This window comes from Sinocyclocheilus anshuiensis, unplaced genomic scaffold, assembly GCF_001515605.1.
Source record: "Sinocyclocheilus anshuiensis isolate Anshui unplaced genomic scaffold, SAMN03320099.WGS_v1.1 scaffold373, whole genome shotgun sequence".
Classification (NCBI taxonomy): domain Eukaryota; kingdom Metazoa; phylum Chordata; class Actinopteri; order Cypriniformes; family Cyprinidae; genus Sinocyclocheilus; species Sinocyclocheilus anshuiensis.
In genome coordinates, this window is record NW_015537962.1 from 1,472,372 (window position 1) to 1,484,832 (window position 12,461).

General features: G+C 34.8%; 1 protein-coding gene across 1 annotated transcript; it reads right to left on the reverse strand.

The window, feature by feature from the left end:
* Positions 1-559: 559 nt before the first annotated feature.
* On the reverse strand, positions 560-1,734 carry LOC107667406 (T-cell acute lymphocytic leukemia protein 2-like). Its single transcript, XM_016459084.1, has 2 exons — positions 1,436-1,734; positions 560-1,334 (listed from the first exon to the last, which is right to left on the reverse strand). Exon 2 carries the CDS (start codon positions 1,317-1,319, stop codon positions 990-992), a length of 330 nt encoding a protein of 109 aa, XP_016314570.1. The 5' UTR covers positions 1,320-1,334; positions 1,436-1,734; the 3' UTR covers positions 560-989.
* Between the last annotated feature and the right edge of the window lie 10,727 nt (positions 1,735-12,461).

Sequence of the window (12,461 nt, forward strand, 5' to 3'; positions counted from 1 at the left end):
CTGAGTTTGAATGCAACACAAATATACACACTCCCTCTTTGTGCATCTGATTGGTCACTGATGAGTGTGGATTTTGACTCCAAAATGACCTCTGGCCTCAGACCAAAAGTTAAGCTGTGTCTACAATCACCTCTCTCATGTGGCTTGGACACTTCCAGAGGTCATCGCTATGGTCACACGGCTCTTAAACAGCCACTGCAGTGAACAATTATCTGACCATAACATAAAAGCCAATCAGAGTCTTCAGAGCTGACCAATGCATGCACACTGGTTCCTACAAACCAGTTAGAACAACAGCCACATTTAACAACCTGATGATGTTTGAAAGAGTTTAGTGAATTTGCAGATGGAATTTTTGAAGCATTTTAATATCAAACAGACTACTACATTAATACAATAAATAATTTTCAAATAACAATTATTCAATTATTGAGAAAAAACATTCTACACTTTTGAATAATGAATGCACAAAAATAATCTTTGGCAAAACATACTTTGTTTTTGTGAATGCAGAGTAGTTTAAACAATAACATTTTCCATTTAATAAATTACAATTTAATGTACAACTAGCCGCATGTGCTGAATCCATTGAAAGCATAAATATTAAATAAACAATTAAATACGATCAAATAAATTACAGTTTCAATTCTGAGGTTGCCTTCAATCTCAAACAAAACATTCTTGAGCATTAATTCAGTCAAGGAAATTAAATTACATTAATACTACGAAGTATCAGTTAGATGCTTCCAAAGTGCATCCTTGACCATGCATATATGCTGTTCGGGGTTCCTGCTCAATTACAGCAGTACTGGTGAATAAAGTGTTTCTGGGTTTCCAAAGATCATTCGTTTCCAAACAGCTTGGCTGAAATGAGTGATTGTGATGTTATAGCAAACATTCCGAGTTCCAAAAATCCAGCTTTGTCCCTCCATGGCGATGGAACTTTCAAAAACATCACAATCACAGAATCCCCTCACTTTCGCTTCATTCTACCAGGCTTCTGAACTGTCGCAGCTGGACCCGGGCGAGGGCGGGTCGGTGTCGCTGGTCCAGGTGCGGTCGGTGCGCAGCTTCTGCATGTTCCCTGTGATCAGCGTGAGGAGCGCGGCTTGCGAGTGAGCTGACGGCTCTTCGCCTTGGCTCTCCAGCAGAGTCACCAAGAAGTTGATGTAGCGCATGGCCAGCCGCAGGATCTCGTTCTTGCTGAGCTTTTTCTCGGGCGGGTGTGTGGGGATGAGTTTCCGCAGCTCTGCGAAAGCTGTGTTGACATTATATTGGCGCCAGCGCTCGCGTGTGTTGGTGAACACCTTCCTGGTCATGATACTGCAGTACTTCTGCAAAAACAAAAAAAAAATAGACGGTCATGCCATTATCTGAAAATGAGCATGGGGACAAATGAAAAGGATTTTGTTAATAGTTAAGTACAAACACTTACCACTTTCTGTTGTCTTGAAGCTCTATGAACGTTGGAGCATCAGGCACAAATTGAAAAATAGTCCCGACATCAAGTGAAAGCAGCACGGAGCAGAGTGTTTAGGAAAGATAAAGTGCTGTCAGGTAATTGCAGAAGTAATATAAATCAGCATCCGTCCTCTCACTCTCAGCTATCTGACACTCTCTGAACCCTTGACGCCTCAGATGGAAAACAGGGTGAAAGAGAGCGAGGATGTGAGGGAGGAGTGGGGTTTGGGTTGTGCTTCTCATTTTTATAGTCATGCCGCTGTGTGACGTTGCAGGGTGTGAGCGGTGTGGGGGGAGGAATGGGGGGCATGATTTTTACATCTGCCATTAATGCGTTTAAATTGATTAACATAATGCGCATAATTGTGTTTCCATTCACAGCTATAGCATCTGGGGGGCTAAATACAAAGAAATCCAACTTTTGACCAACTGAACATGAAAAACAAACTGCAGTCTACTGTTTAAACCAAGCAGGGTACATTAATTTCATATAAAAAGCTTTTGTATGCATCATGCCCTGCGCTTAATCTTCAATTCACAGCAAAAACTCAAACACTCTTAATATAAATAAAAATACTAAAAATATAAATTTAAATATAAATATGCTATATAGCATATTTTTTATAATTATAACTTAATTTTTTAGTATTTAAATTGTATTAATTAATCAAATCTAAATCTTATTATTAAATTAATTATATGTAGATTAAATTACTTTTATCTATAAATTATATACATACATAGATATACAGTACTAACTAAAACTTAATAGAAACATAAAAAATATGAACATAAAATAGTTAGTGCTGTCAATCGATTAAAAAAATTTATCACACTTTTCCCCGAAATTAATAGTGATTAATCCCACCTAACATTAAAGTTATTAATTATACTTTTATATTGCAATAATTTCACATTCAATCTTCAAATTAATGTAGAAACAACGTAAAGACAGTATATTTTTAGTATTTGTTTAATGGCATCTTTTTATGAAGCGAGTATCACTGATACCAATACTACTGATGTCTCTAGGAATTTTTTTCCTTATATGTAACCACTGACTATAGCCATTCAACATTACAGTATAATTGAGAGAGCTATCAATTTTAACATTTATTAGACTTTAAAAAAATAACAACTACTAATTTTAGTGAACTTCTTCACATAAACCCTATAATAAATGTCATATTTAGCTGTGCCCTTCAGCAAGTAGGAAATATACAGAAATTAAATTAAATTCTAAATTAAATATAGATGAATCCTTAAAGCTCAAAGGTTACTGATTTCCTCCGGATTAACAGACATCACAGCAGCTGGTTATTAGCTTATTTTGGCTGCTTTAAGAGCGGCCGCTGCTGCTGAACATGATGTGGATCTGACACGCATCGGATTTTCTCAACTCTTTACCTTTTTCTGACTCACTTCAGGTCTTAAAGTCTCTACTAATGAGCTGACGAGCTGAATGGGGTGTGTTTGATGAGAGAGACAGTGCTGCTGCTCCAGGACAGTTTTCAGAGACATGTTCTTAAATGTGACTCATATATATAACAAATACTTTCATACATGCACAGCTTTAATCGCCTTTTTGGTAACTTCATGACTTAACTGATGACATAACTACGACATTGCATGCTTGTAGTTTCTTTCGCACTTTAATACGAAATGTGTTAATTGCGTAAAATATTTTGAATGCGTTAAACTGGAAAAAAAAAATCACATGCGTTAAAGTGCAAATTTTGACAGCACTAAAAATAGTGTATACACAATATTATAAAAAATTATTTTAAGTTTAAAATATACTAATATCATTTTATATACTTGTATTTACATTTTATTATTTTTATAATTTATATTTTTATTTAAAATAAAAAATAGGCAAATAAAAAAATAGATATACTTTACAGTAGCCTGCCAGTCATATTAAAACATGGATTAAACGGGTAATAAAAAATAAAATGAAGACCATTTCAGAGGTATAATCCATCTCACCAAAATGTCAAGCCTCGTTAGTTTTGACAAATATTTTAGTTTTTGATGTTCTCATTTTAATCCACCAAATAATGTCAATATATTTAGCATATTTTCCACTCTCTTTAAAAGTCAGCTTACACTGTACAGCTTCACATTGCACATCTTTTCTAATAAATTGAATGGCACTTAATGAAGCAAATGAACCAGCAGATACCACTTTTTACTGTTGAGAGTTGATTCATAATCTTAAACCCTTCCACATTCAAACCATCGGGAAACAACAGAAAGGACGGACAATTCAAAGCAGACTTATTGCCTATGAGCTCTAACAAATACGTGGCTGTTGTACAAAATGTGCTTCCCTCTTTTGTTGGGATGCTGGATGTCCACCTGCTAACAGATCTATTACAGCGACTCTGTCCAATAGTGAAGTGCCATCATAATGAAAACCTTCCTCTGATTGGACAACACGGTGCCAAAATACCCCACAGCATATTCACCCTGACAGAGTAATAATATGGGTTTTGTCTGAATGATGGTAATCTTGTTTAGAATGTCCTGGGGCTTCACATAAATTACACTAGGTTATGACAGAGGCAAGCTTGTGGATCAACACATTCTTCGGGGGCCAAGGTCTCCGAAGCCCCCTCTCGCTCTCTCCCGAACTCTCAACCTCCCTTCAGATCAAAAGCTTGTGTCTCGCTGCAGCAATTGTTGCGTTAAAAGTCTCTCTGAGAATTGTGGGGGATTTGCATAATGGGATTATGGAGGGATTAGGATTCAGGCAGAGGACAGACACAGTTAGGATGGAGCTGAATTCACGACTCCATTCATACAGACTCAACCGCTCAACACACCCTGCACCTGCAGAGCTGCCTTTCAGATCTGCCAAAAACTTAGGAAACACGCAAACCTGCCCGAAACAAAACTCTCACCCAATCCACACTCAAACTTTCAGCCTACCTGAGCTCCGGTTTCCCACTGGAAAGAAACACCACGCAGTTGTTTCTCCAAGACAGCGATGCAACTAAACGAAGACTTCTGCAGCTCAGATGTTTCTCCTGTGAAAAACACTCCAGCAATCTCTCAGATTTGGTCAAAAGTCTGCAATCAAAAATTTGTATTTGTCAAAAAAAAAGTTGTATTTGTCCATTTGAATTCAAATATTTCAAAGACCAAATGAGCTATGCAATCCAAATTAACTGTATCAAATGCGTCTGTTTTCATTTTAAGGAATTCCACAACAAAACTAGTATTTACATGAATTAAACATAACTAAATTGAAAGAGCAAAATATGAGAAATACAGTTTTGCTTGTTTTAAATAAAATAAAAATACATATTTAAATTGTGAATACATACAGTATATTATTATATTATTTCTATAATAGAAAATGAGAAATACAAATTTGCTTTAAAATAATATTATATACACTAATAAAAATTTATTTTAAATATATTTTAAAATGCTTTTAAATGCTTTTTTTTTTAAATGTTCATTATATTTAAAAGAAAAAAATATGTATATTTTAAATATATACAGTATATTATTTGTATGAAAAATGTAATATGAGAAATACCATTTGGATTTAAAAATAATTATATATATATATAATAATATTATATAAAATAATATTATTTACACAATTATTAGTATACATTATTTATATTTGAAACTAAAATTCGGAATATATTTTTATTTTAAATATATACATTATTTGATTATGTTATTTGTATGATGTATATAAATAAAACATGGAAACAAAAAGTGAATCAAACTAAAATAAATTTGACTGCAAAAGTAACTTACTGTAGGGTAAGTGGTTTGATCAGATCACCTCAGCAAGTACCAGTTAAATGCAGAAACCTTCCCCAACTGTTCTTATTTGAGCATTTAGTTGACATTGTTAACCACTGTTGACTGTAATAAGGGTGTAATAAGGAAGAGATTTGACCCAATGTTTGCAATGAAGAGAGCGGTTAAAAAGGTTCAGATTTGAACAGCATGCTGTTCTCACAGCCTTTTTCCATCTGAAAGAACGCTGTGATAACGGTCACATTATTGACACCGCTGTGTTTTACTGCCTCAGACTGGACACACGTCTTCCCCCTCACACCCTTGTGTCCGAAAACACTGTGGTTTTATTTGCTTTTGTTTCAGTAGGCAAACAAGGGCAGTTCAGATGGTGTTGGGAGTTATTTATGGAGGCTGTTTGGTGTTTTACAGAGGCTGAGGCTCACGGGGTGCAGAGAGAGTGAAAGGGAGAGTGATGGAGAAAGGAAAATGCCCTGTGGGAGTGTCTGTTCTCCAGCTCATTCCTGCGAGGGGCTGCTGTCAGACTGCTGGCGTGCTGAGATAAGCCCTCCGACCCCCATCGCTCTCCCTCTCTTCCTCCTCCTCTGTTCGTGCGGCGCTTTTCCTCTGCTCTGACTGTCAGCGATAAGAAGATCGTCCTGTAATTGAATGACTATCTTTCTATCACGCTCATTTCAGAAAATAGCAAGGGGCTGGAAATGCGTATGGCGTGGGAGATAAATGAATGGCCACTGTCACCGTAGCCCCTAATCAGCATCCAGACTGGTAATTTTTTTAAATGTTTTTTTAATGCCAATCAATTCAGCTTCACATACCGAATGATTTATTCAGTTCCAGACCGGCGTGACCAGCTCTAAATAAGCGGCGTCGCAGCAGAAGTGTGTAGCAGGAAATGTAATTCGCCGCATGTTTGTCAATACAGTGTCACATTTGAATAGAACTCTTTCATCTGCATTCAGATGCATCCTTTACACCTGCTTCTGTGTACAGACTGTAAAGCTAACAGATGTATGTGTGCATACGCTCATTCTCAACTGTAGGTCAAAGGTCAGTAGATAAATGAGCCACATAATACCGGAGTCTTACAATTAGAGAGAAAAAAACAAACAGCACTAAATACCTCTGAACAATCAGTGCTCAAACCTTCTGCTGCATCCTAGAAACCTGTAATTCAAATTTAACTAAAAAAAAAAAACATTTTGTTGTTTTCTTTCTCGGTTTCAGATCGCCGCATCAAGACAAGCCTTTCAAGCAGTCCTTGAACATCGTCTTATCCATCATCTCCATATTGTATTGATCAATAAATAATTTTGTAGTCTTTTTTCAATGTCATGCTGATGGTTCCGGGGGGTTATTACAGGCCCAGCTAATCTTGATTTATTGTAAAGCTGAACCCCATATGGAACCATACCATAAATTAACAACAATAAATATGATTTATTGCCAGAGTGGTCCTGACTGAATTAGAGTTGAGCGTAATTATAAAAAATACATATTCACTACATTCAAAATTCTATTAATTTATATATATGTATATAAAAAATATGAAAAACCTTAAAAAGTATTTTTAAAAAAGTTTATAAACATATTATTTATAAATACATTTTCCAGCCATTTATGAATTATTAAAATAAGGATAAACATGCTATAGAAATTACACTCATAAGGTTTAAGTCAAAGCTATGTATATTCTAAAAAAAAATTTAAGTTGAGCATCATTTAAAAATACATATTTACTATTGAAAGTGTTATGATTTTCAAGGTTTTATACATTTTCATGACATTTCAAGTCCTGGAAAACACAATTTGTAAGCTGTGGCAACTGTGGGAACCCTCTAAAAAATATATAATAATAAAAATATAAAATCTAACAAAAAAATGCAATTTTAAGAAAAAAGTTCAATCTAGTTCAATATCAACTGGATGTATATTTATAATCATGTCAATTTCAAATAAATAAAAAGAAATGTTCGATTTGACCGTTTCTTTTTCTTTTATTTTCTTCACTGTAACTGATATAAATACACCTAAAGGGTGATAGTTGAAACGTGAAAATGGAATAATTATTGGAAAAACATCTACATTTATTATAAACCATTCATTATATACATTTATTATAAATGATATACTTATATTTTTAATGGGCATATGGCTGAACTGTATTAACATAACATTATATTCTACATAAAAAACTGAAACTACAGAAGAACATTAGAAATATAATGAAATTTCATTAAAACGAGGGATATACCAAAGAGGAAGTAGAAACACTTTCTCAGAAAAATCTCAGTCTGGTCTGTCCATCATTCCTGCCTGTTTTAAGCAAAACCAAGATTATTGCAGTACGTTTTATAAGAAAATACTATTTCAGTCTTTCTACTTTAACATTTCACGTTTGATCCAATGTGTTACTTGCCATTTCTTTGTAATTAATTATGAAATTTACCAGCAATTTCTGAGTGAAATGTTTTATACACCAATTGTTTTCCAGTGTGGAGCTAAATTAATTTATTTACAAAATATTATTCTCAAATGCATAGGCTAATTCACATTCACAAGAAAGTTTATATATTTACAGACAGCAATTCACAAACTCATAACCTAATTCATATACAAAATATGATATGCAGACGCAATTCATTAATATGCAAGTATGTTTGCACATTTCTGAAGGTTTTGTATTTTGTGAATATGAATTAGGTTATGAATTTGCTAATTGCTATTTGAAAATATATATAAACTTTGTGAAAAAGATCTGGGAAATCTATTTCAATTTAATAAAGATGAAATGTTATAAACAAGTTTCTTTATAATCATGTAAATGTAAAATATATATTTGACAAATGTTTGATTTGACCATTTTTTATTTTTCTTTACAGCAAATACACTAGCTGATGCATTCATGAATCATATGTTCTAAAATTAATTGACAGACTTTTTTTTTTTTTTATATATTGTTAAGAATGTCATTTTTGTGTTCCGCAGAAGAAAGGAAGTCATGCAGGTTAAGAATGTGTGTGTCGCTGCATGTGTATGTGTGTGTGTGTGTGTGTGTATCTGTACCACTGTGCACGTTTTCTCCTCCTCGCCTGTCTTATTGGGGCAGATCATTCTCAGGTGAATCCACACGCAGTGTTTCTGCCTCCCAGCACTTCAGGAGTGGGCAGAGGAGCCAAGGGAACAGCTCGGCCTGGCACGAGATCTGGGTTTTGAATGAATCCTTCATCCTGGGGCTGCCAGACGCTCGCCGTAGTTGAACCTCGGCTGAACTGACTTGGCGTTAACGGGTTGTATGAGTGAAAATGAGCTGGATCTAGAAGAGATCATTCATTTCTTGGCCATATTTCCTCTCCTCTTCTGCTGTTATGACCTGCTAATGTGATAAAGAAGTAATTTAAATTATTGCTCTGGAAAAAAATAAAATAAATACAAATTTTTACTTTTTTTTGTTACATTTGATATTTTTACAACAGTGTCCAAAATTAACTTTTGCCAACAAGCACACCTGCCGACCATATATATTTCTAACTAGCCAGTAAAATATATTTAGCATTATGAATGTTGAATGTATTTTAAAATGTAATTTATTCCTGTGACGCAAAGCTGAATTTTCAGCATCATTACTCCAGTCTTCAGTGTCACATGATCTTTCAGAAATCATTAAATATAACCATTAAATATGCTGATTTGAGGCTCAATTATTATTGGTACTCAATTATTAATAACAGTTCTTTTAAATATCAATGTTGGAAACAGTTTTTGCTACATTATATTTTTGTGTAAACAGTGATATATTTTTCTCTCAGGATTCTTTGAATAATAAAACGTTCAAAAGAACAGCATTTATTTGAAATAGAAATATTTTATGACAGTATAAGTCATTTAAGACATTATAAGTCATTAATTCTTTAACATCACTTTTGATCAATTTAATGTCCTTACTTACCCCAAACTTTTAAATGGTATCAGGATTCCTACAACAATAAAAGTTTATAATTTTGTTTATAAACATTACTATACTTACTATAATTATAAACATTACTGTTTATAATGTAGTCATAAATTAATATTTCTTTCATAAATATATATATTTTTACCAAAGCTATTTTATTCTCACTCTGAGTGCTTGGCAAGTGTTAATTTTAGATCCTGTCTGAGAGGTTTAAGAAATTTGTCTTCTTTAAAACACTAAGACTGACCAATCAGCTCTGTGAACTGGCTAGGTGGCGTCTTATCCACCAGCTCTATCTGAGGTTTAACAGGATCCTGAACACGAAGAGGAGGGTGAGTTTGGCTGATCATGTTTGAGAAGGGTGTATTCTCACTCTTTAGTGTGCCGGTTTTGACTTTGGACTCAGCTGTCACTGAAGAGCTGCGGAACAGAGAGAGCGTGAAAATGTCAACAAGCTCTATTAACCAACAATGTACCCTGTGATAGTTTGATCTTGGATACTGGTGAAATTAAAACTACCTTAATGACTTTGTGAGGGATCTGTGGGAACATTTCCTGCAGCTCAGAGAAAGAAGCTCCCAGCAGCCAATGCAGTGATGGAGCTCTCCTCAACATCAGCTGAGCAACCAGAGGATTAATGCAGGGAAACTGCAGAAGGCAACACTCCGCCTAAAACAAACACACATTAATGCATAGTTGAACTGAGTGCACATAATAACATGAAACTTTTAGCTCCATCTATTGAAGAAAATCTGGTGAGGTTGATAGTTATTTTTTTCATGTACACACAAATTAACTACAGAAAATAGTTTTTCTGGTGTTACTAGCAAATGATTGGATCTACTTAAAATGAGAGAAATTATCGACAAGTCTCAAACAGGGTGACTGATGATTAGCGACAAAAAGTCATAATTTTGATTAAATGAAGAAAAATAAAATAAATGCAACAATTTTTTTGTGCTAGGCACATTGTAGACTTGTCATTTACCTCTGTGGGCCGCACACTTAGCCAGTCTCTATCCAACCAGCTCAGTCCGTCTCTCTCGGAGTTCATCAGCGTATGTAAGGAGATCTATAGATGTAGCTGGCTATCTCTTCTTCGTCACACACCAGTAACACCTAAAACACATACATATGCCATGATCTCAAAATGTACAGCGACTTTGAATGCAAAATACTTTTCAATAGAGCATACAACAGAGGAAATATTACATCTGGCATTGGCATAGCCTTTAGAAACACTGACATTTGTTTTGAGGTTACCGGAAATTAAAATAAATGAGGAAGAAAATACCTTGACATCAAACTTCTCAGACTTGTTTCCAAACAACACAGATGCAGAGTAGATATGAACCAGATTGATATAGATGTTACTGCAAATCATTAAAAGGGGGAAAAAAAAACAAAAAAACATGTAGATTAAAGGGGTCATATGATGCTGCTAAAAAGAACATTATTTTGTGTATTTGGTGTAATGAAATGTGTTTATGCGGTTTGAAGTTAAAATAGGCGTGGCTGACTCTTAACTTTTATAAAGAATATCTCTTTGGAATTGAGACTTTAGTCTTTGCAACTTTACAGATCTTCTTTATGCACCAAGAGCTTGTAACACTCCAAAGAGAAAGGAAAAATTGAAATCGCATCATATGACACCTTTAAGGGATAATACAAGACTTCTTCACAAATGGTTGTCAGAGGTAAAAATGCAATGAAATGCATCATACATTGTGATAAAATGTGACGTGCTAGAGCAAAACAGGCACAATTTTTGGAACCAGCACCCCAAAATTACTAAGAAACGAGTACTGGATTTCACCCAGCAAAAATAATACAGGGTGAACGTTAATATGATCAGACAAATGTAAATATATTTCAAACTGACAGTGTGCTGTGGTTCTCGGCTGAACTGCAGAGAGAGGGACTTTGAGTTTCATGACGACACGCTCAGATGCTACTCCAATCCTCATGTCTAACTCACTCAGCTCCTGAACACACACACATATAGGATTTACACATTCAGGGTCACTTTGTGAATGGTAGAGCAAGTGTGTATAGAGCGTCACCTGGATGAGGATGGCGGTGTTCTCGCCCACAGTGATGACACCATAATGGGTTCCACCCAGCTGCAGTGCAGACAGAGAGTGCTTCCTCTCCAGCAGAACCATATCGTACCTGCCAACAACAGTCTTTGTACATCAGCATGCACTCTTAAAAATAAAGGTTCTTTATTGGCACCAATGGTTCCATGAAGAACCTTTAACATCCATGGAATCTTTCCATTCCACAATAGGTTCTTTATAGTGAAAAAAGGGTTCTTTTGATTTTATAAAATGTTTTTCACACTAAGAAAAAAAATTATCATTTAAAAACTGTTCAATGAATAAAAATAGTTCTTCTATGGCATCACTGCAAAAACACCCTTTGGGACTTTTATTATTAAGAGCGTTTACATTATACATACAGGGTTTTGAATGCGAAAATAGAATGCTGCAGGAATGAGTCCTAAAATGAGGAAACAAGTTTGCATTTTTGGTGACAAAGTAGTTGGCAGAAACGACTGAGTAACTCACGTTGTCTCCAGTGTGAATTGCATCTTTAAGCGTTTCAGTAAACCATCAGTGACGAGCAGAGCCGGACAGTAACTAAGTACATTTACTTGAGTATTGTACTTAAGTACACTTTTTGAGTATCTGTACTTTACTTGAGTATTAGTTTTTTCTGGGAACTTATGACTTTAACTTCACTACATTTGAAAGACAAATATTGTACCTTTCACTCCACTATATTTCTATCAAGGTCCTCGAAGTAGAAAGTCGTTACTATGTAGCAGATTTGAAAGTCAGTGGGTGATTTTTTTCTTCTCTATAACGTGACTTTCTTTCTTTTTCAGACAGTTTATCAGTAATCACTCTTGTAGGGCTACATGAAGTGATTTCCCAGCATTTTTTTAACACTGAGTTGCAAATGTGATATTTCTTTACAACAATTCAATAATAAGAAGTTAATATTGTGGAATATATTAGACACAATATTGTCTGATTTTGCTAAATTGTGTACATGAAAATATTACCTATAAAGCAACAGAAGAACTGTTGTGCGTCTCCTAATAAAACACAATAGGTGTTGGACTTGAAGCAGCACTGCACAGACTGTTCTGTGTGTGCCATCAAAGTACAGCAAGAGCGATTAGACAGCATTTTTAAAATGTTTGTTTTGATGTCAAATAAGTCTTGCTGTTTTGCTTTTTTGTTAAAGCAGTGTT